The sequence below is a fragment of the Nyctibius grandis genome, chromosome 6, assembly GCF_013368605.1.
Source record: "Nyctibius grandis isolate bNycGra1 chromosome 6, bNycGra1.pri, whole genome shotgun sequence".
Classification (NCBI taxonomy): Eukaryota; Metazoa; Chordata; class Aves; order Nyctibiiformes; family Nyctibiidae; genus Nyctibius; species Nyctibius grandis.
The window spans coordinates 73349909-73376141 of NC_090663.1; the positions used below are offsets into that span (position 1 = coordinate 73349909).

Consider the following 26233-nt stretch of genomic DNA (forward strand, 5'->3'; position numbering starts at 1 on the left):
CCCCAAAAGGATGCCAAAGTTACAAACTCTGCTACATAAGAAAGATTTCCACCACATAGAATTATTTTTTTTAAGTGTGTGAGAGACCTAGTCACCTCCTTTATTCAGAGAATGAAATTCACACTACTTTTCATTGGTTGAAATTTAGATTTAAATCTTTGGTAATTGCTAAAGGAACTGTAGTAATTATCATAATGACTAAGGTAGTGTCTGTGTCAGAGGTAACAAATGAAGTAACAAAGCATGTTCTGCCATTGGACAGTAGATCAAAGCACCAGTATTACCTTCTGTTGAGAAGACTGGAGATAATTTTTGATACTGTTATGCTACCATTGTACAAAAGGGAAAAAAAGGCAAGGAAGAATCTTTAAACAAATGTTCTAATTTTTGACTTTGAATTCTTAGGTAAAACAAGTAATTGGGTTTATCTGAAAACCATAGTAGAAATAAGTATATTAAGAGATAGCCAATAGACTTTTAAGACAAATAGGCCTCAGCTTGTGTTTTGACACTAGTTCATTGAAGGAATGTTAATGAGAAACAAAACAGGAAGGAAAACTGTCAGACGTGACTAACAACAAAAGTGAGAGATGAGCTAGGATCTTCTAGGAGCACAGATGGCAAAGGGATAGATTTCAGGTAACAAAAATAACTACGGCCAAATGCTTTAACAGGGTACGATAATTTTATATTAATAATAATAAAAGAAGAGCTTTTCTCTGAAACCCCATTCAGTTAGCCCTGATGATCATGAACTGATGTTCATGAGGAGGTTCCCACCGCAGATATCCTGAGGTCTTCTTAGAGAATTTTGTTGAAAGGTTGGTAAGTTAGGCAGTATTTCTTTTCCTGTGGACTTACCGAAAGATAAAGACACTTTAAGTCAAGAAGAAGCTTTTAAACCCTGTTAAATTATTTTCATTTGTATTTCATAATATCATTTGTACATATTCAGTTATGAATACATTGTGATTTACAGGGATTTTATTATTCTTTGTTTACATGTTATGCTGTGTAAGTAGGACTGTAAGTGATGGTCTTCCCAGTTTATTGTTGGCGATAATCTAATTTCTCTGAGGATGTTCGTGGAAGAATCTTGGTTCCCAGCTTGTGTCTTTTGGTCAGTGTTTGCATTCCTTCTGTATAACCTTTACAAAACTCTGTATAAATTCTGTAAAATTTTTTTCTTCATACTCTTCACATTCTTTACATTTTGCTGATGTTGTAGAATTCAACTGAAAAACAAAATGCAATAGTAAAGCAGGATACTGATCTATTCTGATAGAGAACTAATCCTTGTTTGTCCTGTTTTTGTGAATAACTCCAACGTAGTCAATGGCTACAGAAAGCATTGCTGGAGGCTTCCATGGTACTTATGGTCTGGGTAGCTCCTGGCTTGCTTTCTGAGTAGGATCAGCTTTCAAAGATACAGCACTTCAGTGGGAGGTGCAAGTGGCTATCCCTTGGAAAATTAGGATACTTTTCTGTATGTGTCTGAGCATATCTGACTTTAGATACTGAAGTTACAAACTGTTATTTATACATACACATTCAAACGCCCTGACATATGTATGCATGCACAGTCAAAAGTATTTGCTTTGGTGGGAAACCCGGAAGTGTTTTTCTAAAAAACACTAAATTCTGCTCTTTCATTGTTGTATGTGTAGCTTTTTCATTGTTATATGTGCAGGTTACTGGATCCCGTTTGCTTTCATTTGTACCATCCCACCTTTTATATAACAAAAGAGGTATTTCTGCTGCTGAAGAAACACTTCTGATTTGCTTTTTTTCCACAGACTGTTGGTGTTACTTACCTTGTTATTTTCTAAGCTTGCATTTCCATTTTTCCATATGTTCCATACATCCTGTGTTTTACTACAATTGTTAATAAGACATTCTTGAAGAATCACTTTGGTCTCTAAGACAAAGCATCTCATTACAGGTTCTTGGCATTCTTTCTGAAAAAAATGAAGTTGTAATAGGTTTATGATTAAAAAGGAATAAGCGAATGTAAGATATAATTTACCACGAAGTGGCTGATTACCAGATATCTCTTCTTACTATTCAAATACTTTTAAATATCTGCAAAGATTGGCTGTGAGAGCTAACAACATAAAGGCCAGCCAGTTTGCTAAGATGAGGTGAAACATAGTGTCTTGGTGAAGAACATAGGAAAATAATTAATTAGGATAGGAATTTGGGATATAATTAAACATAGTGGAATTAAATTAGTATTATTCTTAGTAGTTCTAGCACTTTCATTCAGAGATCTGAATTCAGAATAGGTAGGGAAGAAGAGAAAGTAGATATTACCTATATTTCATAAATTAAAGAAAAAGAAGCAGAGGTACTAATTTCTCCATCAAGTCAACAATAAAGCCAAGAATAAGTCCCAGGTTGTCTGACTTTCATATCAGACTATCTCACTTTGAGATAATGGTCTTGACATTACCAGGTATTAAATCAGCCGTTAAAATGGATTAACCTCTCTGGCTCAGCTCAGTTAAGAGTATGTCTGTGTGGATGTGGACATGCATGTTTTGCGACCTTTCTTCTTGTCATGTACAGAGCTAACTGTACAGACACATCAGACTCTGTGCTTTCTCAGGCTTGCTAGATCCACTGCATACATCAACATTGCTGTATTCTGCATGCACACTGAGACTATTCTGCACTGAGGTAGTCAGTCCATCATTTCTAGGAAATCTTTCATTACTCTTCATGTACAGAATGCATGTATTGTCTGTGTTTGGCACAGTCCTTGTGTGAATGTTTATGTTGTCAGGAAAGCAATGTCTCAGAAGCAAGCTACTACTACAGCAATGACTCCAGCCATTTCCACCAGGGCTATACCAAAGGTGACTGCTAGGAGTGGGGTATTGGCTGGATTCATTTTCTTGGTGGGATGCATGTGTCCCATGGAGTGCAGACCGAGTTCCATAGCAACAGATTATGAAAAAGTCTCTTCAGGAATGAATTTATGGAAACTGCATGTAAGATGATCATATTTTACATAGGTTTCTATGATTGTATTAAGAATTATATTGACAAATTAATGTAATTCATCCTTCACAGGATAAATTATGATCTGCAAGTATTAGAAACCTAAATCCTTGAGACTGCCTAGGTATTTGCTGCTAAGCTAAGGAATGGCAAAAGCAGAGAAATGCACAGACAGATGCTGTAGATGGACAGGTAGATCCATATTCCACTTCTCCAGTATTTTATTCAATTAAATAGTGCATAGTGTTAAATAATTGTCTTTCTAAGTATTTTCTTTGTCACTTTTTTCCTCCCTCAAGTTACAAACAAATACCAATGTTATTCTAGCAATGTTTGCTTTGGAAGATCATTTTGGATCATCCCTTTTAATTGATTAATTTTAACAGCAGGTGATTAAATAAAAATAATTAATACCTGCTTACATAATTTATCATAAATACTTTAACTAACAGAACTGTTCTTTCCAAGGCAAATTATTTGATTTCTGAAACTTTTCTTTCATTAGACCAAGGCTGCCTTAGGAGAAAGTTGCTAGTAAAGAAATTAAGCTACCATATTAGACCAGTTGTGGTCAAATTTTAAGTTTACTTACATCCTCATCTATGTTTGCAGTATATAAACTGACATCAATATCCTAAAAGAAAACAAGAGTTAGAATTATGAACATTTAACTAACAAATTTAAAGATAATAAAGGTAACTCTGCAAGACATGGATTAGCTCCAAGTTCAAAGGCCCAATCCATCCAGGTACTGGGAGCCAGCAAATCAGGGGATCTCAAAGCCACCTAGTAACCTGCAGGATGGGCTTCGCTGTGAGGAGGACTCATCAGAATTGAGTTTCGCAATACTTTCTCCGAAGGAGCTAACTCCCAAGCCTGCTGCCCCTTCTCTTAGGAAAAGTGAGAAAGAAAATAATATTTAATTCTAGAGTTCTCAGTATTTGGTCAAGTCCCATTCCCTTTAACCTTCTGTTCCTTTGCTTCCATCCACAAAACAGCATTATACAAACGCCATCCCTTTTCCTGCTCCCTATCTTAGCTGAGTACAGTGCTAAATATTTAATTATGTCTGCTCCTATGATTATATGAAATGTTGACTTTTTTATGAACTTACTTTGGATGTCTTGATCTGCTCCAAATCTTTCAGGACTTCCGCCCACTTGCAATGACCTGCTGCTGTCTTTGGTATGTAAGCACTAGAACAGAAGAAAACCGGTGACCATTAGGCTAAACAGTAGGTATACACAATGTTTATGCTGAAAGAAGTCAGAGACTATTAAGATACTATAGATACATTGTTTGAATGTATATATACATATGGTAAATGTGTGGGGCAAGTATATTTGACAAATCATAAAATCATATAGATACATAAAAACTGTATCTGAGTGACACACTGTATAAACAGTCAATGTGTTTTTTAAAAAGGCCAGTTTTATAGAATGTAACCACAGAATCACAGAATCACAGAATGTTAGGGTTTGGAAGGGACCTTGAAAGATCATCTGGTCCAATCCCCCTGCCGGGGCAGAATTGCCTAGACCATATCACACAGGAACGCGTCCAGGCGGGTTTTGAATGTCTCCAGAGAAGGAGACTCCACAACCTCTCTGGGCAGCCTGTTCCAGTGTTCAGTCACCCTCACCGTAAAGAAGTTTTTCCTCAAATGTAAGCAGGAGAGAGGTTCAACTACTTAATGTAAAATACCTACAATTCTTTTAAAGTATACCAAAACCCCACAAATTTCAAATTCTCTTATACTGAAAATTCCCACTCACCCCTGCTACTATGGAATTTCTACCTTAAGCCCTGTAAAAATATTATTTGTCATTTTAGATGTGATTTTTTTGTGTACAGGAAAGCTTCATCCTGCTGTGGATAAGATTTTGCTTGAATTGAACCACTACAGGGTAGAAGGAAGATTTCCTTCTCCTTGGAAGATTTTTGGAATGTGAATGTTTTAATGTGTCCCCACTTGGATCCTTAATTAGGATGCCTTTTGGTACTGCTGTACTATAAATAACATACAACAATGTAGGTAAAGACAGACCAATTGTTTGGGGAAGTTGGTTTAAAATAAGCAGTTGTTTAACATTTAAGCCTGAACCAATGGCTCAAAAATGACAAGATTTTTGGGAAAGAAAAAAAAAAAAGGGGGTTTATAACAAGGATCAGAGGACACTTACCATGTTTTGGCCAGGGGGAGAGAGAGAGAAGAAATGTCAGACCGTAGCAAAGACATTTGACTGAAGGGGTACAAGGAGAAAACAAGTGGGGCATGTAAACCCTAGAAGCAGGGCCAGTTTTCTAAGACAGGAAACTGGAGTGAGAATGGAAGGAGGCATCTCGTATACATATTAAAAATATTTTAAAATATTTAAAACCTCACATGTGGAGGGTTTTTCATTGCAAAGACATATGGCAATTGATGGAGGTCTTCAAGTGCAGTAATTCCAACAACTTGAGGGTTATCACGGAGATTAGGTTCAAGATGCATTCTTGACCAGACTGAGTCTAGTCACAGACAGAATAAAGTAAGGGACCATGGCCTATGAAGCAATGGGGGACTGCATGTCATGGCAGGAGAGGATCCACTCTCTAAAGCGACTGGAGGCAAGTAACAGCTGTAATAGTGAAAATAAGTAATTTGTATTTACTATCTAATTAACATTGACTTTGTAGTTACCATAGGAAGAAGATGATTAGTCTCATCTCATTCTTTAAATGGCAAAGGAAATGGCTGTTCAGAAGAAGATACAGCTGATACTGCAGACAAATACTTTTCAGGTGTGTTTTCTGAAAGACACAACCAAGATGATAGCTTATAACAATCTGATTTCACAGAATTTTGCTTTAGTACTGATTTAATTAACCAATTTGACAAGACATCCAATCAAGACAAGACTACCTGTTGTGTGTAGATTGAAAAACCAACTGATTTGTAGCTTTCAGAAATATATAATCACTTTACAAAACAGTTGGTAGAAAATCAGATGCTGAAGACACACTGCAAAAATCTAAACTCATCCTGGGCTCCCTGTTTATTTATCTGTTCATACTGCAGACTGCAGTTTAATGCAGGGACAATATTAAAGAACTTTTGTTTTGTTTTCCATCCTGTAGATCTTTCCTCTGGCTACCTTTTGCCACCCAAATTCTATGAATTACCTACAACTATAACATTATCTACAATGTTCTGGTTGCATGTATATGAAACTCTGTATCGAATACATCAAAATCTATAGTTATATGTATAGATCTTAAATATAATAATGAGATATAGTATATATTTATGCTTCTTTACATAATGTATATACACCTAATACTCTGAAGTGATGCATTTAAGAGTTCTGTCAGTGGAGTCTGGCAACTGGAAATAAGGAGGAGGTGTGAGCTGTGCATTGACCATCAGCAAAAGTTTCACTGTGCACAACCTGAGAACCTTTGTTCCAGAGTCACAAGCCCTTTGATTTAAGCTGATGCAGTTCCTTCACAGAGCTAGGTTAATTATCTGCAACCACGCTTTTGATCGAAGGTTTTATTTCTTATCCTACGTGCAACACTTTTATATTAACTGACTCAAACAATGTTTCATTAGCAGTGGTTTATTTGCATACTGATTTGCAAGTGTATATTTAAAAATGGACCAGAGAACATAATAAAACAAGAGCTAGCACTGTGCAGTGGTAGAAATATCAAAATGGAGGTCACTCCATACATTGTCAGGTTTGCATCTAACTTGCTGAAAGCCACCTTATTAAAGCATCTACTGGCAAAGCGAGGAGAGTAATACCTGCATGTGTCACAGAGGACTTCTGAAGAGTATTTGTAACAAATACTTGTTACACTCTTAAATAGAAAATGTTTTAAATACATTGCAGTTATTTTGTTTCCAAAACCCACAGATATATCTGCAATAACATAATAACCTAATCACTACATAAATTTCCACACTCAATAATGGAAAGCAGTGCCAACCCTTTTATCACCTGCATGTGTCCAAAACTTGTTAAATAAGAAATATGTAAATGAATGATAAATAGATAATCTAAATTACAGCAATGAGCAAGTACCATCTCATCTGTTTTTTGAACTCTTTCAGTATGGAACATGCTGTGGTACTGTTACCCAAAGTATGTCTAAAAACAAGGCTCAACCTGTTACTGTTTCCACAACAAATGGAAATTGAAAATATGTGAGTATTACAACCAAAATATTAAGTATATATAAATACATATTTTCCAAACATACAAGAATATAATGGAAAAGAAATATTAACTGCTTGGCTATGGTCAAAAGAGCTAAATCATTTTGTTATAGTATGACAGAAAGGCTGTAACCTGTCCACAGTTAATATTGTTTGATCTGAAATTTGTCATGATGCTGGTTTTGTGGTTTTTAAAATCTGCATACTGACTCTTTTGATTTGATTTGCCAATCGTTAAGAAATATGCCATTTTGGGGTTTGTTTTTTTTTTTTTTATTTAGTTGAAGTTCAAAAGTAGCTTTATGGGGAAACTCAAAGTACATTTAAAGAAATTTAAAACCTGATTTGTTGGATGCAGCTGAAGAAAATGTATTTTAATCCCATGTTTAAATTTTAAAACATGTTTTAACAAAATTATTTAAAATGTATTAGAAACATTTTATAATAGGTAAACGTTTTGATAATTTTACAAGTTAGTTTTTATCAAATGACATGGGGTGGCTACAAATGAAAATATGAAAGACTTCTGTTGGGTCCATAAGCACTTACCAGCTTTGTGTTTCATAATTAGTGTTATGGGGCCCTAAAAAGCTGATTTGAGAGGGAGCTCCAGTCCAAATGCATTGCCAAATTTATGCTGTAGAACAAAGTGTTCAAGGTGAGGAAAAGAATACATTATAGTACCTAATGAGTAATGGGCCAGGGTTATCATTAGTTTGTCATTTATTTCCTTTTTTTAGTAATTGTTCACTGTGATGACAATGGAACACTGCGTTCTTAATGTAGTTGTCTTGATCTTTGGTTTTCTTAAACATGGTAGGTAACTATCGTAATCAAATAATCATTGCTAATTTAAAATAAAAGCTTAGTTTTTTAGAAGTAATAGAGAACTTGTACTGATTGTAAAAAGTATTAAAAAAATACTACATACGTGCTCTAAAGTGTATTCCATTTGTTTATAGAGAAAGAGATTCTTAATGTCTAGTATATCACCGAACATATTCTTTTCAACAATTCAGGGCCGTTTTCTGCTTGAACTTCTTAATTATTTCATCCAAACTATTTTTCAACAACGTAAGGAATGTTAGCTCACTTACATGCTTTGACAAATTATTCTCCTGCCTTGAACACACATTCTTGCAGTGTAAAAATTTTCTTTGGCTGGTGTCTGTTTTACATTTCTTACTCTTTAATCATTAACCAATTCCTCTCTGTCTTCATTATGTCTCTGGTACTTACCTTTGTTTTATGGAAGCTTGAACTTTGGACAAGGGAACAGCTCATGTTTAAATAGATACATATTTTTATCTGTAGCTTGTGCCCTGATAACCTGCAACTCGGGTTAAGGATTAAAGCCTTCATAAGTGAACATATGTTATTCTAAAATGCAGTTGAGAGTTATGATACGCACATTAATCTGTTTGGAAAAGGAATGGTTTTTTTTTTATAATGAAGTTAAAATGAAGCACTTCAAAAACAGTTACCACTGAGTAAAATTTAAGCCACAGTACTGTTTTCTCTTTAAAGAAGCAAACGTATAAGCAAATGACAAAACTTCTTTAACAAGGCAGAAAGAGTTGCTGATTCTGCTGTTTTGGCTGTCACAGAAACTATAAGTTAGTCAAAAGAAAATATTCATAGCTCTCTACAATATTTAAGTTATATGTGAAAGAATGTACTAAAAGTTAAAATTACATGTCTTTGCTTATATACCATATATCTAAATTTCTTTATTAAGATTTGCTTATACATTTCTCAGTGAAGCCTTGAGATGTGATATTCATATCTAAGAATATTTAGTTCCTGTGCCAGATGGTGTTATCTACAAAGGTCCACAATTATTTTGAACAGTATTCTTATTCTTAGAGAATTTAGATCCTGAACCTACAAGTCCTTGACCACCTCTCGTTTATGTGTTCATATGCTTTCAATGCTGTTCTTCAATCTAAAACAGCTCTTTCCTTCATTGGGATCCCTCTCTGATAAGTAAACAGCAGCCTTTTCTCAGCCTCCATTTTGCTGGACTATTGTACTAGGTCTGATCAGGATGGAGTGAATTTTCTTCATAGTAGCTAGTATGGTGCTATGTTTTAGATTTGTGACCAAAACAGTGTTGATAACCCACCAATATTTTAGCTATTGCTGAACAGTGCTTGCAAGGCCTTCCCTTTTTCTCACTCTGCTCTCCCCTACGACTCCCATTGAGTGGGCTGGGGGTGCACAAGAGGTTGAGAGGCAACATGGCCAGGACAGCTGACCCAAACTGAGCAAAGAGATACATCATACCATATAACATCATACAAAGCATTAAAAGGAGGGGAGGAGATTTTCAAAGGTAACCATTGCTCAGAGACTGGCTGGGCATCGGTCTGCTGGTGGGAGGTGGTGAGTGATTGCTTTTGCATTACTTGGGATTTTTTTTCCTTTTTTTCCCTTTACTTACTTACTAAACTGTTCTTATCTCAATCCCTGAGTTTTTCTCACTTCTACCCTTCCAGTTCTCTCTCCTGTCTGGCTGGGGTGGGGACTGAGCAAGCGACTGGGTGGCAGCTTAGCTGCCAGCCAGGATCAACCCACTACAACTATACAATGCAATCTCTTGAAGACACTTGCCTCCATTTCTGTGATCTTCCTAGTAATCCTTACCTGCTTCATTGTTCTTGAAAACAAGTGACCAGAGGCATACAACATACTGAGATCTCATGAAGAATTTAGAAACTGGTGCTAATATTTTCACCTTCCATGGGAAATAGGGAACTGGCTAGTGCCAGTGTATTCTTCGTTACTATATCACACTAGTGGCTCATACTTCAATAATATGTTCCCCTGTCAGGCCTTTATGTCCAGTTCTTTCAGAATCCTGGAATGTCTGAAGAATTTTTCACTATTTGCAAAGAACCGTCCCCCCGCCCCCCCAAAAAAACCCAGCAATCTCGCAGTCTAACCTGCTTAATTTTTGGTTACTCTCAATTTTGCCCTAACTTCTTGACCTCTAGCAGACAGCTTTTTTCTTGATCAGTCCTTTGTCCCTTTGCTTATGGGCTTTCTGGCTAGTCTCAATGGTGCTGATAGGCATCATTAGTCCTTTCATTCCTTACTCCTGTAAGCAAATCATCCTCCTCAGACTGTTCTCTCTTGTATTCCATGTTTGTTCATCCTTGGCTTCTTGGTTTCCCTCTCTTTTCTGTGTGTATGATGTGTTGCTCTTCTCTGGTTTGTTGCTATGCTGTGTTTTGTTTCTGCCCATTTCTCATCTTCATTCTCTAGTGCAATAGACCTCTTCTTGCACATGATTTATCCTATTTTAGTCAGTCTCTACTTCTGCCCTGTTCTACAGATATGTGTCCTCAACACTTTCTCTTTGACTTCTTGAGCAACAAAGGGCTTAAATCTTCTCTTATTTTCTGTTACTGCTGCAAATTTCTCTCTAAAATTGTACCATCGCCTCCAGCTCTCTCTAGTCCTTGGACATTTTATTGAGCAACATCTCAGGCATAAAAGTGTTTTTTTCAGATCCATATTCAAGTACTGTCTACATCGGGCAGAGCGGAGCTCTACACCCATTCATTTCCATTGTTTCTGCAATTCTTCTCCTTCAGGGTCTCCTTTGCCACAATAATTATAGCCTCCTTTAGAGAACTCTGCCTCCTCCTCCAACAAAATCTCATCCTGTGTCCCTTGTTCTGCTGTTCTCCGTTTGTTGGCTCCATTAATTAATTGTTCTGTCCTCTTGTGCTAGGGCAATCCCTTTCAAGGGGACGAAGCACCAAGTAGCTGCACAACTAGAGTGCTGCATCTAATTAAGGTTGTGTATTGTGCATAATATTTGAGTTTCTTCTCTATGCTCAGAAGCATAGAGAACATTTTTAATGTCAGAATCTATAAGATTGGGAAGAAAATAAGGTGTTTTTCCCATTCGTATCCTAGTCTTGTAAAAAGAAGCTGCTTTTTTTCCCCAAAGATTTTTTTTTTTCAGGAGAGAAACCATGGAGAGCTAAGATTTCATGAACTAATGGAAGTGCCTAAAAAGGGAATGGAGCCCATAAAGAGAGCAATATTTCTGAACTAGATAGATGTTTCCATATTGAGCCCTTAAATAAGTAATTTTGAAATCAAATTTTCATGGATCATGAGTAAGTTTTAGAGGAAAGACATGTTCTTAGTGCCTTGTTATGGAGTAAATGCTAGAAAACACTGCAAGTCAAAGGAGCAGACTCACTGAAGGATCTCTCTGCTGTTTAATTCCTAGGTTCCTCTAGATGGTTTAGAAGAACAACCAAAGGAAAACAAACAAAGAAAAAAAAACCTGAATATGAATTAGTGTTTATTCTCATGGGATAGAATTCAGAGATAAAAACAGAGAACCACATTAATGTACTCTGAGACAATAAGGAACACTGTAGCAGATGCTACCTATAGGTGCAGCCCTCTATACAAACCTTGAGTAATTTCGTTTGTGTGTTACCAATATCAACAGAAAGTAATATTTTCCTATGAAGGGATCTAGTAGCAGGGAATCCTTTCCCAGTTTCTACGGACTAGTCCCATCTGTTGAAGAAACATATTTTACAGCTCCGGTAAGTTCTGTTCTGGACACTATTTGATGCAGCAACCATGAAAAAGTTGCTGCTTTGCTATCCATTATCATTCCACAGCCATTTTAGTTCTTCTTCTCCCTTCCTACCCATCTTTGCACAGAAGACCTCAAGCTCCACCAGGTGTTACCAGAAGCTCTCCTCCTCAAGGTCTGAAGGCAAAGAGTGAGCTTTCCATGTTTCCGTCTAGCTTGTACTTACTAATCCAGAAAGGAAGTCAGTGGAATTACTGAGTGTTAACTGAATCACATTCTTGAATGCTTGTCTAGATGAGAGCCAAAACATGCCTTAGATTGTCATGTCTTCAAGCCTCTATTTCACAAAGCTAAAGTGCTTTCTCAGTTGTTTTGTATTTAGCTAGAGTTAGGCAGGCTAAAGCATTTTTGCAGCCGCCATTTTAAAATTGGGCATTTTTTAAATGTTATTCCTATTTGATTACTTCCCTTTCACCCCCCTCCCCCCAAGAACTATAGCTTTCCTTGCTTTTATTGTATAGTGGTGACTCTCCTGTGGAGTACTATTCTACCAGGCTTATTCTGCTTGTATGTGAGTAGCATTGACCTTCAAAAGAGTATTCTCACTAATCAGCACGGCAGGAAACTCCGTTTAATCAGTTATGCATTTATGTGTTCTTGGTTTGCTTAAATACTTGTTGATTTGCTTTTGACAGTCATCCAGACTTCCTTCTCCTATACGCTCTTGCTAACTGGCATTTATACTAGAAAGTAAAGTTTGCAATGCCTGTTTGAAAATTTTGCCAAAAGGTCACAGAGTCATTGTTATTCCACTCGATACCTTAAACATCAGAATTTGAAATCTAAGTTGTTAAATATTTCCTTTGACCTTTTTTTTGCAAAACATACTTGATGCCTGGGGCTCATACCATTGCTTTATGAAGATGTGTCCTATGCTTGGCTATAGGCCTGAGAAGAAGTTTGTCCTTGGTGCAAAGAATGATTTTATAACTTTCCAAAGAACCTTACAGTCCCAGTAGCAGTGAAATCCAACAGAAGTGCTGCAGTATTTAGGGATAAATATTACTGGTTGAATATAAGTATGAATATTATAAATTAAGAGCTTTCCTTTTAGTCTGTCTGCTTTCACTAATTTGTCAGTCAGTCTCAGAACAATGCATACTCCATGACCACAGGCCTCTTCCATTAATAGCTCTGCTTGAAATAGGAGTGCCAGCTCCCTGTTTATGTGATTGAGAAACCAGGACATCAAACATGTTGCTTACTCCATAGGTCAGATTTACCCCTTGCCTATCAATTCAGCATCTCTCTTAAGCATTTTTTGCCAGCTGGCAAAATCCAGTCAGAAAAGAAAGCTAATGCATGCTGCTTTCTTTTTACAGCCTTCCATATAATTTCAGTCTTTTCAAGGTATCAATCACTTACTAAATTATGAAAGATCAACTTACTGTTGTCCTGATGCAAGCATATATGACATTAATGCTAGGCTTGCTTGACAAACACTATGATTGATAAACAAAGAAGCCCCAAGTTTTGGTAGTGGCAAAATTAAGGAGTTTAAGGCATAGTTAGTAAAGAGGAAGTACACAGAAAAAACCTAATTTGTAGGGCACAGATGGTTAGCTTTGATTATTTATCCCCAAACGACCCTCCTCAGGATGCAATATGCAATAATTAGTGAAAAGGCCTTTCAGAGTATATTCTCCCAGATCAGTAAGCAGTTGAATCACAGGAGATTTGAAATGTAAAGGACGTTAATAAAACAGGAAAAAAAAAAAAAAAGAGCCAGAACTAGTCAGTGCTGAAGTTTGTTTAGCAAAATGTGTCCTGATCTATATATGCTGTTAGGCACTCCCTGTAAATATTATTTGTGATGTTTTTATGCCATGGCAATGAATATCCAATGGGGAATTAAAATACAATTACGAATAAAATTTTTGTGCATTTAGGGGTAGGATAACATCTGAAACAGTGCCAAACATAGAAACTTAAACAGTAAAAAATAGAAAGGATGTCATGCTGATGCATAAAAGTTGGAGATTCTGAGCCTATGGAATAGTTATCACAGGAGCAACTGCTGGACAAATAATATCTCAGTCTTAGCAAAATACTCAGCTCAGAGACTGTGAATAATATCATATGCTAATAGAAGTCTGTAGCACACTTGTAATAGATAGAAGACTAGAAATAGCAAATGCGGTTCTCAAAATGGTAAAGTAAGGCAGTATTTTCAGAGCTTTTTTTTAAAAAGGAAAATTATAATCTATGACCCTCTCTTACAGTGATACTTTTACTGGAATTTACTGGATCATGATGTAAACAGGCAGGGTGTAGTTTGAAATACTCTACTTTTTCTTGTGCTTTTATTCTTCTTTGAAGAGCAGAATGAAATCCTAACGTGTGTCAATTGCCATAGCTTTACTGAAACCAATGAAGTTATTTCCATTTCCAGAATTACTGAGAATTTGACCAAAATGTTAACCTGGGAAAAACAGATTTATTGAACAACCACAGAAAGCAGCACAAAAACTTCCATAAGTAATATTGTAAACAGATCAATAGGCAGAAAAAAATTAGTATCAGGATTCAAAGAAAGAAGAACAAAATATCTCTACTGTAGATTTGTTTCATATTTCTGCATAGGAAAGGCAAACAAATTTGGAAAGGAAATTATTTCTGCTTTATATTACTCTAAATCACTTATAAATAGCAATGAAGTAAGACTTACAGCAACTGAACAATCATCCTTAGTTTCTTGCCTCAGGATATAGGAAAACTAATTATTGGAAAAGCTCTAGTGTGTGCTACAGAAGCCTCCCCCCTTCATGTAAATTTTGATTGTATTTTTGTGGAATGTAACAAATCATAAGACTGCATGCTGAACCACTTTTTCTGTATGTATGCAAGTGTTGAGTGCAGTACAGCAGTTGTCATTATTTGAGGTTTCACAGAATGTTAGGGATTGGAAGGGACCTCAAAAGATCATCTAGTCCAATCCCCCTGCCGGAGCAGGACTACCTAGATCATATCACACAGGGTCACGTCCAGGCGGGTTTTGAATGTCTCCAGAGAAGGAGACTCCACAACCTCTCTGGGCAGCCTGTTCCAGTGTTCAGTTACCCTCACCGTAAAGAAGCTTTTCCTCGTATTTATGTGGAACCTCCTGTGTTCCAGCTTGCACCCGTTGCCCCTTGTCCTGTCAATGGATGTCACTGAGAAAGCCTGGCTGCATTTGTATGGGTGATGGTTTTCCTTCATTTCTTAGCAGCCAAACCCAGAATGTATAGAGGAATGGAAGAGGTTGTGTGTGTGCAAACTAATGAGAGCTGGAGCAATACTAAATTATATTAAGCTGGTTTCTGTATCGTAGCTCTTAAAAAAAAAAAAAAGTAGTAAATGGTAGTCATAGGTCTTAACAGTGCAGCACAGCACTCATCCAGAAAACTTCAACAGGGTGAGTCTACTAGCGAGTACATTCATTTAGACAAAAGTGTTTTTAAAAAGACTGAAAAAAGTGTTTCATGGGGATGTTAAAAGCAGTTGTATATAAAATAATTTGCGATACTGCAAAGCACAAATAAATCCCTGGTGCCTTTATATTATAAAGCTGTGTGGAACAATATTACTGAAAAGGAGTAAACTCTTGGATAAAATTACAGGTCTGCACTCTGGGATTGCTTACTTCATTGATTTAGCATACAAGATGTTAGGCCAAAAGCAAATCACTTTGTTGACAGTAATTAAACGATAATAAATGTTTCTGATATGCTCATACAAGATGCAAGATAAACTGTAAGAGATGAAATACACATTGTAAGTTTAACCCATGACCACGTTGCAAAAAGTAATTCAATTCTATTAAGTTCATATATATGTATATATATTATTTACAGAATTATAATTACTCTTGCTAAGTACAAGAAACATTTTGGGAGATAACGTAGCCTGCCAGAAAAATTAATACTTCTTACAGATTGGAAAGTGTGCATCTTCAGATAAACATCAATCAATTGGGAAAAAAAATTTAGTCTTATTTTCAAAACAGACTGCTTTCAGCAGCTCCCACTGAAATAAATGCCTGATTCAGCTGTAGGTAACTGGTTTAGTAAATGTGCCACGTTCCACCTTGTGGGAAGGCGTAAGAGGAGGATAAGCTAAAGATAATATTTCACCATAGTCTTTTTTTCAAGCAAGATTTTTCCATCACTTTTGAATGGTAAAGCTAGAATTTAGTTCTATGTCATGTTATTCTAAGCAAGGGCTGATAGAGTGTTTGATCTGCCTCACAATCATAGTCTCTCTTTAAAAAAAAATTTACCAAAGATATTAATAACTGTGCATCATACTGTTTGCCTGAACAATACTCGGTTTGCTAAAGGCAATAGAGCCCTGCCGTCTTATATAGGCTTTTCTTTGCTCTCCCACCACAACTACTTACTGCTTGCTTGCCACCAAAGGAAGGTACCTATTAGTCCTGAATGGAAGCACAACATTGCAAACTGATTTACTTTGTTGTCTTTCTAAGAAGAGCTAACAAATTTTGGTTTTGGCAGATATTCACTCAAATGCCATTTAAGGTCCACATGGTTGGTAAAGCTAGAATCAAATTTAGAAATCACCAAAAATATGGCCATTCACATACAGCCTGGCACCTTCTGGTCCTGAAGCCAAAATACAGCCTGGCACCTTCTGGTCTTCAAGCCAAAATATGCATCATGCATACTGCACATAGAAACATGTGGCAGAACGCAACCGAAATGAAAGCAGTAAGGAAAATTCACATGAATTATCACAGATGAGTCCCAAGCTGCTACCTGGCTTCTGAAACTTCCATGACTAAACGTTTGAAGACCTTAAGACTTAGCTTTACACTGAGGTCTTATGATTGCATTCTCCATGACTCATGCTATTAATAATAAATCTCAGGGCATTTCAGTGTGAGACCTCAAGAGGCCAAGGAACCAGCGGACTCTGTTGGCATAAGCATTCCACTTTGGTTTTTTTTTTTTGAAACCTTAACTGATAGCATTGGATGCCTATTTCCACATGGGAACAAAATCAGAACAAAATGAGGTTGTGTTACACCTATCTCAGGTCAAAACGAACACACCAGCACACTCTTGCTACTTTCAAAGATTACAGCAATTCCCAAACCAAAACCAGAGTTGTCATCAATGCAAACACTTTTTTTTCTGAGGATCAAGATAGCGCAATAGGCACTTTCACCAATGTTACTAGTGCCCTCTCCATAAGACATGCAAACTGGACAATCAGCATAGCAGAGAGTATGGCTGAAATGTGCATACTGAAGAATTTTAGACTTTCCTTTCCTAAAATCAAGAACTACTACATATCTAACTGAGCTCACTGATTTTTGCTCCAACTCTTTGTCAGAAGTTGAACTCCTGAACTATGAACTAGACTCCTTCTCCTGAGAAACATACACCTAGAAGTTTTCAACACTTCTTCAAGACCAGGTCCAGCACCATTTCAGTCCCAGAAAATAAAACTTTCTTCTTTTTTTTTTCAAAATTTTACATCTGTTTGATTTTTCCAAAGCGAACTATCCATTCCTGCCACTCACCAGTACCCCTGCTGTATGCCATCTCAGAAAATCTTTCTTGCAAGTTGATTAGGCCAGATTTAATACTATTATTTGTTTTATACTTGGATATTGAGCCTGCAAGTTGCTGTCTCTGCTTTTTTTTCCCCATTGGGTTTTCTACCTTTTGCTTCCAGAGCCTGACTGACATTACCGATCTTTGTCTCAGAGCTGTATAGGCAGCCAATAACAGTTTTGCATCAGAGTAGCTATGCAGGAGTTGTCTTGTTGAAAACCTGTTTTATATTAAAGCTTCTTTACACAGCTTCTGTACACTCAAAGGCCTGCAGAAAATCCTGTTGTAAGAAGTATGTCACAGCCAGCATAATGACTCTTCATTAGCCCCTTGCTGGTCTCCAGGTAGTATGTATCTTTTGGGTAAGTTGTAACAGGCAGATGAGAAAGTCCTTATAGGTTAAAAATTAGGTACATGTTCCTGATATGAATTAGAGAAGCACATCAAATTTAGGAATAACAGAGCTGACTGTGAGAAAAAGTCCTCTAGGCCTGATGTCTGCAACCGCAGCTGGTTGTGAATGCCAAGGGAAGAGTATACTGATACCTCTCTGATACAGCCTTCATTCTCCAGCAAAGGAGAATGAAGTAAAGCTTGTCAGATTTGGGGCTAGTGTTTTCAAGTATGTTACTTCTCTAGCCTTTTTTCCCTGCTGTTTATCAGCACAGATAAATATTTGCTTTTTAGTGGATTTTTAGAATTTTATGTATCAGTTTCCTCTATGTAAATATTTTTTTACAGCTCACATTTCAAATTTTGACAGGCAATGTTAAGTTCTAAACTTAAAATATGATGGTATGTAATTTAAAAATGCAAAATATTACATTGATGAGGCCTCTGCATACTGTATTTTTCTAAAGAGTACAGCTTTTGCAAGCATGTATAATCTAAGGGAACATATCTTTCATTTTTTTGATCAGCTTGAGCTTTCTAAAAGTCACAATGTCATTGTCTTGAGAAAACATACGTATTATTTTCAGACATTACAATGGAACAAATGCTGGTATTTTCCTGAAAACAAGTATTTCATTTCTTTGTGGGTTTGGTCTAATTTATTTTTGTTTCAGTTCACCAAGCACTGTGAGAACATTTTCATCATTTGAAATAGCTATTTCAAATGAGCAACCTAGTTAGAAAAGAAAAAACAAACTTTCTTCTTTCTTAGTTGCAAACTATGAACAAAATATGCATGGAAGGGCTATCATTTCCTAATTCTAAATACTTGGGACAGTGTGCCATACTTTCAAGATTTTTTTTGGCACCAAGGCAGGCACCTGTAGAATTCTTCAGAGTATATAGCAAAGTTGCATCCCATAGACACAAGCTTGTGGTCAGCTGAAAGGATGATAAATATCAGTTTATCCTATTGGTTTCAGTAAATGAGGCATTTATACTACTCAAATGCCTAGCATATTTTTACAAAGGTGCTTCCATGTCCTTCAGAAAATCTGAGGGATACTGAGCAAAAAGAATAACCTATTACTTTGAGAAAGCTCCTTTTTTTCTTCTATGTCAGAAATGAGTTAGCTACTCATATTTAACTCATACAAGACAAGATTCAAATATTCTTTAAGCGTTTTACTTCCATTCCCACTTCTTTGGAATGGAGACTAGCAAAAGTTGTAAGCAAAATATGAAACAAACTAGAAAGCAAAAAAAAGCATAATTCACAATCTTCTAGGATAAAAACAGTGTAACTGTTAAGAATCTGACTGTATAACTTACAAAATTGCTTAAGAAATATGGCATGTTATTTTTTTTCTGGTTAGAAATATGAAGTAGTACATTTAAAGTAAAGGTTTCTTTCATTTGCAAAAAATTTTTAGTGGTTATGTGAACTAGAGAAAATAGAAAATAAGTGAAGTGTAAACAGAAATCAAAATTAAGATCCATCATTTAAATGAAGGTATTTTTGTTTGCTGATATTTAAGTCTGGACAAAACAGGTGTCTTAAAATGCTTTGAGATAAATCAGTCTGTCCCAGTTCTTGGATGCTACCTTACTTTCGATACAGGATGAGCACTGATCTGTTCGGAAAGGTACTGGCAAAAAACTTCAGATCCTAGAATGCACAAAGGGTCACTACGAACTCTGCATCTTGTGGGATCACCTTATCGTTGAAAAGTTACTTCGACGAAGTGTAATACAGAGCTTGAGTTGGCCTTCTCGACATTTATATATCAGTTCACTTTCAATGCTGTATCTTACTCAGAATGGTAATCAAATTATCTATTAGTTTCTTGTTAAAAATTGTCACATATGCACACTACATAAATGTGCATTATTGTCAAGTCATTCATCTTTAGCTGGATGAAAACTACTAGAAAACTACTTTGTCCTTGCTATGACCCATGTATCTTGAAATCACACACAGTTTAAAATGAGGCTTGAAATATTCATGTGTCATTTAAATTATGCAAAATAATCTACAGGCATCTATAAAATCTTATGAATCCGAGAGATATTTTCAGTTCCATGAGGGCAGGAGATGAGTGGGGGTTTTGTCCCTCAAAAAAAGAAAAAAAAAAAAGGAAGACAGGAAAAAGAAGGAGTTTCAAAAGCAGAACATGAGAAAAGTTTCACAAAGATTCCCTTGGGAAGAAAAAGTCTCATAGATACTTGAAGAGTGAATGTATCAGTAGAGTACATGCTCTAGACATTTCTATTGTATCACCATACATTTCTAACGTGTTCAGGTACTGTTAGATAATCCCTAACCAAGATAACAAATGTTAGTAGCATAGGGTTTTTTGAGTACAATGCACAAGGCAAGTGTTTTTGAGTATGGGATAACAGAAGAGAGAGAGCAGGGAAGTCAGTAAAGCTGCCTGGATTATATATCCTCAGGGTATCCAACTGCTGAAGATTGTTTTCTCAAATTCGAATGCTAGAACGGAGAGCTACACTTTGTGTTCTGATCGGCTACAGGGAATGCAAATGATAACAGCAGGTACCCATAACAGAATTTTCAACTGGGTTTACGCCCATGGGGAATTAAAGTGCTTCATAGCACTTCACTAGATTTTCCCTAGATGCTCTCTAGCTCCTAGTTCCTTCCTTCTACATGGTAAGGAAATGAAAGCAAATGGATTGATTTTAAACTACAGGCTCCCACAGGGATAACTGGCGGCATAAGCTGAGGAATATGTGTAAAATCAATGCCTGTAGTGATGACCTGACTGGTTTATATTCCCAAAACATTTCTGACTAATCAGGGTAGGTGTTCATTCAGTTACAGAACAGGTGTGGTAGAAATCACATTCACACCAGAACATGGGGTAGGCTCAACCTATGAAGATCACCTTCTAGCTCCTGGTGCTATTTTCACATTTCCCAGCACCACTGAAGTCATGGTGACGAATAAAACCTCTAGAAGGTTCCCTTCGTCCCCAAGCTGGTAATCAGCGGTATTGTATACTGAATTATATCATAATAACTTCTAGAGATGACACAGATGTTTCAAGGGTCCTCCACTTTAAACTGAGACAAAAATCATGTAAATACAACAACTTGATGTATGTTTTTCTTCAAAAATAACAAAATCCTCTTCTGATCCAATGTGCCTTGTCCCACAACTGAGCTCTGAGACATTTTCTTATACAGAGCTCTCTACTGAGAGCAGTCCTCAATTCTCCTCTTTCCTCCTTCCGTCTTTGTCAGCTCCAGCTTGCACATCACACTTCCTCCAGCATATACGCATACACTGTGTTTCTGGCTAGAGGAATAAGCCAATCCCTCTCATAAATCAGAATCGTGAGGGTAGAGACTTGCCATGTTTCTCTCATCATTCAGGAGTATTAGACCCCAAATTCTTCATCACATCTTGAAAAAAGTTACATTGAAAAATTCCAGCCTTTATGAAAGGGTAGGGGTATTCCTGAGATAAACTTGTCAAGGAAAATGTCTCTCAAAATCAGGCCGAATTTCATATCTTCACTGTATTTTCTTCAAGTTTTACCATGAAAATTAAATAAGGGTGTATTCTGTGATAACCTTTTGTTTTAACTTTAACAGAAAATGAATTCCGGACGGACTCACTAATGTCTTTTTTTAATCTCAAAGTTAACCTACAATCTTCATAAGGGTACGTGTCTCTTACTCTGAAATGGACTCTTTCCATATGATATTGTTAACTCTTGTATATTCAAATTCTATTTTTCGAAAGGGTGAATGTAGTACAAAAGAACATTTTAACGATGTAATTTAGCAGAAAGAGAACCAAGCACACTGATTCATGCACCAATCAAAGTAGAATAGCTTAATGCATCCCTTTAATAATCTGAAGCCTTACAGTTTTTATAGAGCTGTGAGATATATTGAGATGTTTTCTAGCAATGTTTTGGGTCTGGTGTAAATTTTCTTCAGTAGTTATACTCTGACCTGATAGCAGCATACTGTATATCAGAATTTCGGTAGTACATGGATGGTTTTTGAAGATTTTTGGGAAAAAAGAATTTGCCCATTCCTCCTAACCATCTCTGATGTGATGTTGTAGATGTAAATTTTTCTAAATTTCTTACCTGTGTTTAATTGTCCTACATGGGTCTGCAGGAGCTAAGCAGAAGTGAGCAAAGCCAAGCACAGGAGATCAAAATGAATGGAAAAAATACTGTGAAGCTTCAGCAGTTTTCCCAAAGCTGTGTTGTTTACTTGTAATAATCTCCTAATGGTGTGAATTTCTCAATTCGTAGCATATTCATATTCCTTTTGTTTTACAATTGCAGAGGATACTGATTAACATTCAGAGTATAAGCTCAGTTAAAGAATACTTATTGAGGCATTTCCAAATTGTGGTTAAAGTTTCACTAACACACAGCCAACTCTGTGTCTGATTTTTGTCTTTTTTAAAGTGGAGTGAATAATAGAAATTAATTTCAGGAATTCTATATGCTACTTAGTTACTTGAATATCAGTGTGATTACTGTCAGAAAAAGATAATAGCTTGGCTGAAACAAACTGATTGTGTTTGCCTCTGTTTGAACTCATTTTTTAGGGAAAAAAAGTGGAGATATCACCTGCATTTTTGAAAGACGGAAATTTTTTTAAGAACTCATACTTTATGTTGATGCTATTCTAATTTTTGTCTAATGGTGGCAAATGAAAACATCCGCTAAGATGGAACCTAGTGTACTATACTCTAAAATATGTGAACCTGTAATAAAGGCTCATGTTTTCCAAAAGAGATTACAAAACACCTCAAAAATTCAGACAAAATGCAAAAAGGAAGGAGTTATTATGTCATTGTTATTACTGGGGAACTGAGACACAGTAATATTGCTTTATTGGCCCCTAGTCATGCATAGAATTTGTGGAGATTGAAGTGAATTGACTTCTCCCGAATGCCAGTGTGGATTTTAAGGTGAACAAGCATTCTTCTCCTTAGAAATTATATTAGTTTCTCCTCTGGGCTCGCACAGTGGGATTGTTCTTGAGAGATTGGCTATTAAACCAAACACTTTGCAGTTAAAATCTCAGTGACACCTAGGCCAGGTTTCAATGGTCTTGAGACACTGCATTGGTTTATTATGCAGTATCATAGTACTAGTGTCACACACTAGAAGAGGCTTCTGGGAGTCCAATTCCTAGCTCCAAGACAAAACCAAATGTCGATCTCATTTTTGTTTTGTTTTGTTTTGCGATCTTTGCCTAGTACCTAACACTTCTACAGAAGATTCTTCACCATTCTTAGGGAGCTATTTATCTCGTATCACATATGACAACTGCATATCACAGCTTCATCTCTTGTAGTAATAGCATGTGGACTCTTGCTTCTTAAAATGGGAAAAGATATGAAAAAGAAGATAAAGAAAAACTTACAAGGACATGTAACTGTTACCTGTTACCAGCATATTCCTAGGAACCTCTAAAAGGGGATCTGCTAGGCAGAATGGGTAATTAAAAGATACCACTGAATTTGGATTATGTCTGACCTTGTTGTGGCTTGAATCAATTTTTTCTGCCAACTAAACAAAAATTTAGCCCTAATTTATTTGGCACTTTGAGGATTTTTTTCTTTTCTTTTTTTTTTTCTTTTTTTTTTTTTTGTTAAAAGACTGGTACATAAATGGCTAAACTCAAACTTTTACAACCCGGAGAACATACTATTTTCTTCTGCTCCTTTCTTTGTCTGCCATTGCTGCAGACATCTCCTGTGATTCCCAAGCCCTGTTGGTTACTTCCCTTTATGCTCCCAGGTGGCAGTGTGAGTGGGATTTGGAGAGCAGGGCAGAAGAAAAAACATCTTTTGGGGCTCACAAAATATAAGGAAGGTGATGTACTATTTGCTGATATGGGATATAGGATTTGAGATGGACAAACCGGCTATTCTGTGTGGTAGGATCATCTGTTGATTATTCCAAGGAGGGGACATAGTATTGAAAGGAGAGAAAGACAGTCATGGGATATCTGCAATGAAAAAAAACTCACATCCTGGATCTTTGTGTTTGAAAGAAGAATGGTAGCTGGGAGGGAGAAGCACGAATCATTTCTAATTAATTGACTAATGATATTAAGTGAAGTGAAAGGCTCATTCTGCCATAAGGCAAATAAAAACTGCTTCTTTACAGGAAAAAATTATTTAAGTCCAACATGCCATAGCATACCTCTCAAATTACATTGAAAAAATTATCTGCAATTCAACAACAGATGAGATGAGAAGTATTGGATGATTAATATGATTCAGGATCTTAATTTTGCCATATTATTTGGTCATCTCTCCTTTGAGCTGATATGATGCAAAATGAAATTCACAGTATTTGTTACAGAGAACATTAAAATTAGACCTCTTTAGTAGCACAGAGAGGTGTATCTTGGAAAGGCTAAATCCACAAAAATATGCAGGGAAAGTCTAAGATCAGCCAAATTATACCACAACCCTTCAGCATTCTGAATTCTGAATAAAAGCAAGAGAGCAGGACAATGGGGCAATTCTCTAACTATGTGGAACACGGTAATGAGGTTTCACACATCTCTGTGTGAAACAAAATGAGCTTAACTGCAGGATCAAAGCTGTAGTCCATTGAATAATATTGTGTTTGTCTGGACATGTTAATAATTTTTTTTTTTTAAGTGAAATCATGTAGTTATCCAATAGCTTCTGGAGGAAACTGGAAGTCAGAGTGAGTCATCTCACTATTTTTATATGTGTACAAAGCATACAAATCAAGGTGCTCTGTCTTTGCTGAAAAGTTTGCTTGAAGGTGTGACAAGGAGACATGAAGAAACGCATACTTGGGATTCAAGAGAGAGGAAAAGTACTTTCCCACATAAGAATTTAGCCAAGACATAAAGGCTACCAGTTCTAATTTTGCAAAGTGTATCATGAGACATAAATGGTCTGGTGCGTTGTGTTATGTTGCAGTCAATTACTTTCATAGCAGCTTGTGCTTTATGAGTTTAGTTGGAAATTGTCTAATAGCTTAGGCAAGAGCACTGTTAATACCTGCATGGAGAATGTCTTTTTAATATGTATCGCTATTTAGGTTTTTTATAAATAACAGAATTCATTTGAAATAACTGTATTTCCATAGCTGTTTTTCTTTAAATCAGTGCATACAAATGGCACTGAACAGTCTTTCCCTCCTCCCACTGCCCTCTTCACTGCAGGATATCTATTAGGAACCATGAAGGGGGTTTGTGATTGAAGTCAATCCAACAAAATCCCATGGTGCCTCCAAAAGGACTTCATGAATCACCTGGCTTGAGCTGAAGTGAAACTTCTAGATTGCATTTAGGGAGGGAGCTTTGTTTTCTTCAAAAAAGGAGTGCTAATACACTTCCACTTGAAGCTGCTTTCGTTTGCAAGTAAGTTACCATGCTGACATTTTCCTCTCTTTCCTCCATCTAAAAAGCTGTGAATAAACTTTTCCTGGAGCAACTTCATTCAGGAGACCATTCTTTCTTGGCTCAGAAAACTAGTAGTGAACATCAGGAAAGAACCACGATTCACAAGGCTGTGCTGAATAGTGATATGACAGCGAAATGCCTATGTGGCATGGAAATTAAGCTTTTTTTCATAAAAATCTGCTCAGAGACAATCTAGAAGTTAAAACAGTATACCAAGGAGATAGTTTCACCTCAGGGCATAGTTTACTACTAATCACTAGCTCACTGGTTTGCTGCGGACAGATCAAACACTGAGGCTGTAGATGAGTAGATTACATCAGTTAAGTGAATACTAAAATCTTGGATTACAAAATTTTGCAATGCATGGATGACAGATGTATTTGCACAGTTTAGATTGCCAAGCTACATCAGGACCATTAGGACTCCTGTCTGAACGAGCCCTTCAGGTCTTGAAGCCCATTCACATAATACTCCAAGGCTCAAGCATTTACTATGCCCCACTACCCTGCCCTGATCCAGCCACCAGACAAAATGGACAGGAGAGGATCTCAAGAAGTTCTGGAATGACCAAAAAGGTTTCTGCTGGGAGGTAGAAAAGGAGTTTACAATGGTTAATGTAGAGGCTAATAGCAACGTATAGATGGTGCTTGCCTCAAGTGCCTGAAAAACTTTCCCTATTTGACACAACACCAGCAAAAACAAGGGATGGACTTCCGCAGTGGCTGGGAACCAAAACTGCTGAGACTGTTGATGCAATTTAATCCCTCCTGCCAGCGGAGTACAGCATCAGTGTTGTCTGCAAGGAAGCTAGAAGTTGAAGGTTTTTATGCAGCTGTTCCTTTAAAGAGCTTTCTTATGTGTGCCACACCATGTTATGATGCTGCATTAAGCCTTTGTCAAATATAAATGTTTTTTACCAGAAAAAAAAAACAAACCAAACACCAACAATGCAAACCTTACACCATGAAGTTCAGCCTATAAGACTAAATA

The 26233-nt window shown here is 36.6% G+C and overlaps 1 protein-coding gene across 2 annotated transcripts in view; it reads right to left on the reverse strand.

The window, feature by feature from the left end:
• Positions 1 to 907: 907 nt before the first annotated feature.
• Positions 908 to 26233, reverse strand: part of IL15 (interleukin 15) — a 38477-nt gene continuing 13151 nt past the window's right edge. The window contains exons 3-7 of one of the 2 annotated variants that reach the window (XM_068403691.1): positions 5690 to 5799; positions 4118 to 4199; positions 3596 to 3637; positions 1815 to 1958; positions 908 to 1235 (exon numbers count right to left, since the gene is read on the reverse strand). In XM_068403691.1, the coding sequence (XP_068259792.1) occupies positions 1122 to 1235; positions 1815 to 1958; positions 3596 to 3637; positions 4118 to 4199; positions 5690 to 5799 (492 nt within the window). In that variant the 3' untranslated portion in view covers positions 908 to 1121. The remainder of the gene's footprint in view (positions 1236 to 1814; positions 1959 to 3595; positions 3638 to 4117; positions 4200 to 5689; positions 5800 to 26233) is intronic. The other variant, XM_068403692.1, reaches the window with a different exon arrangement.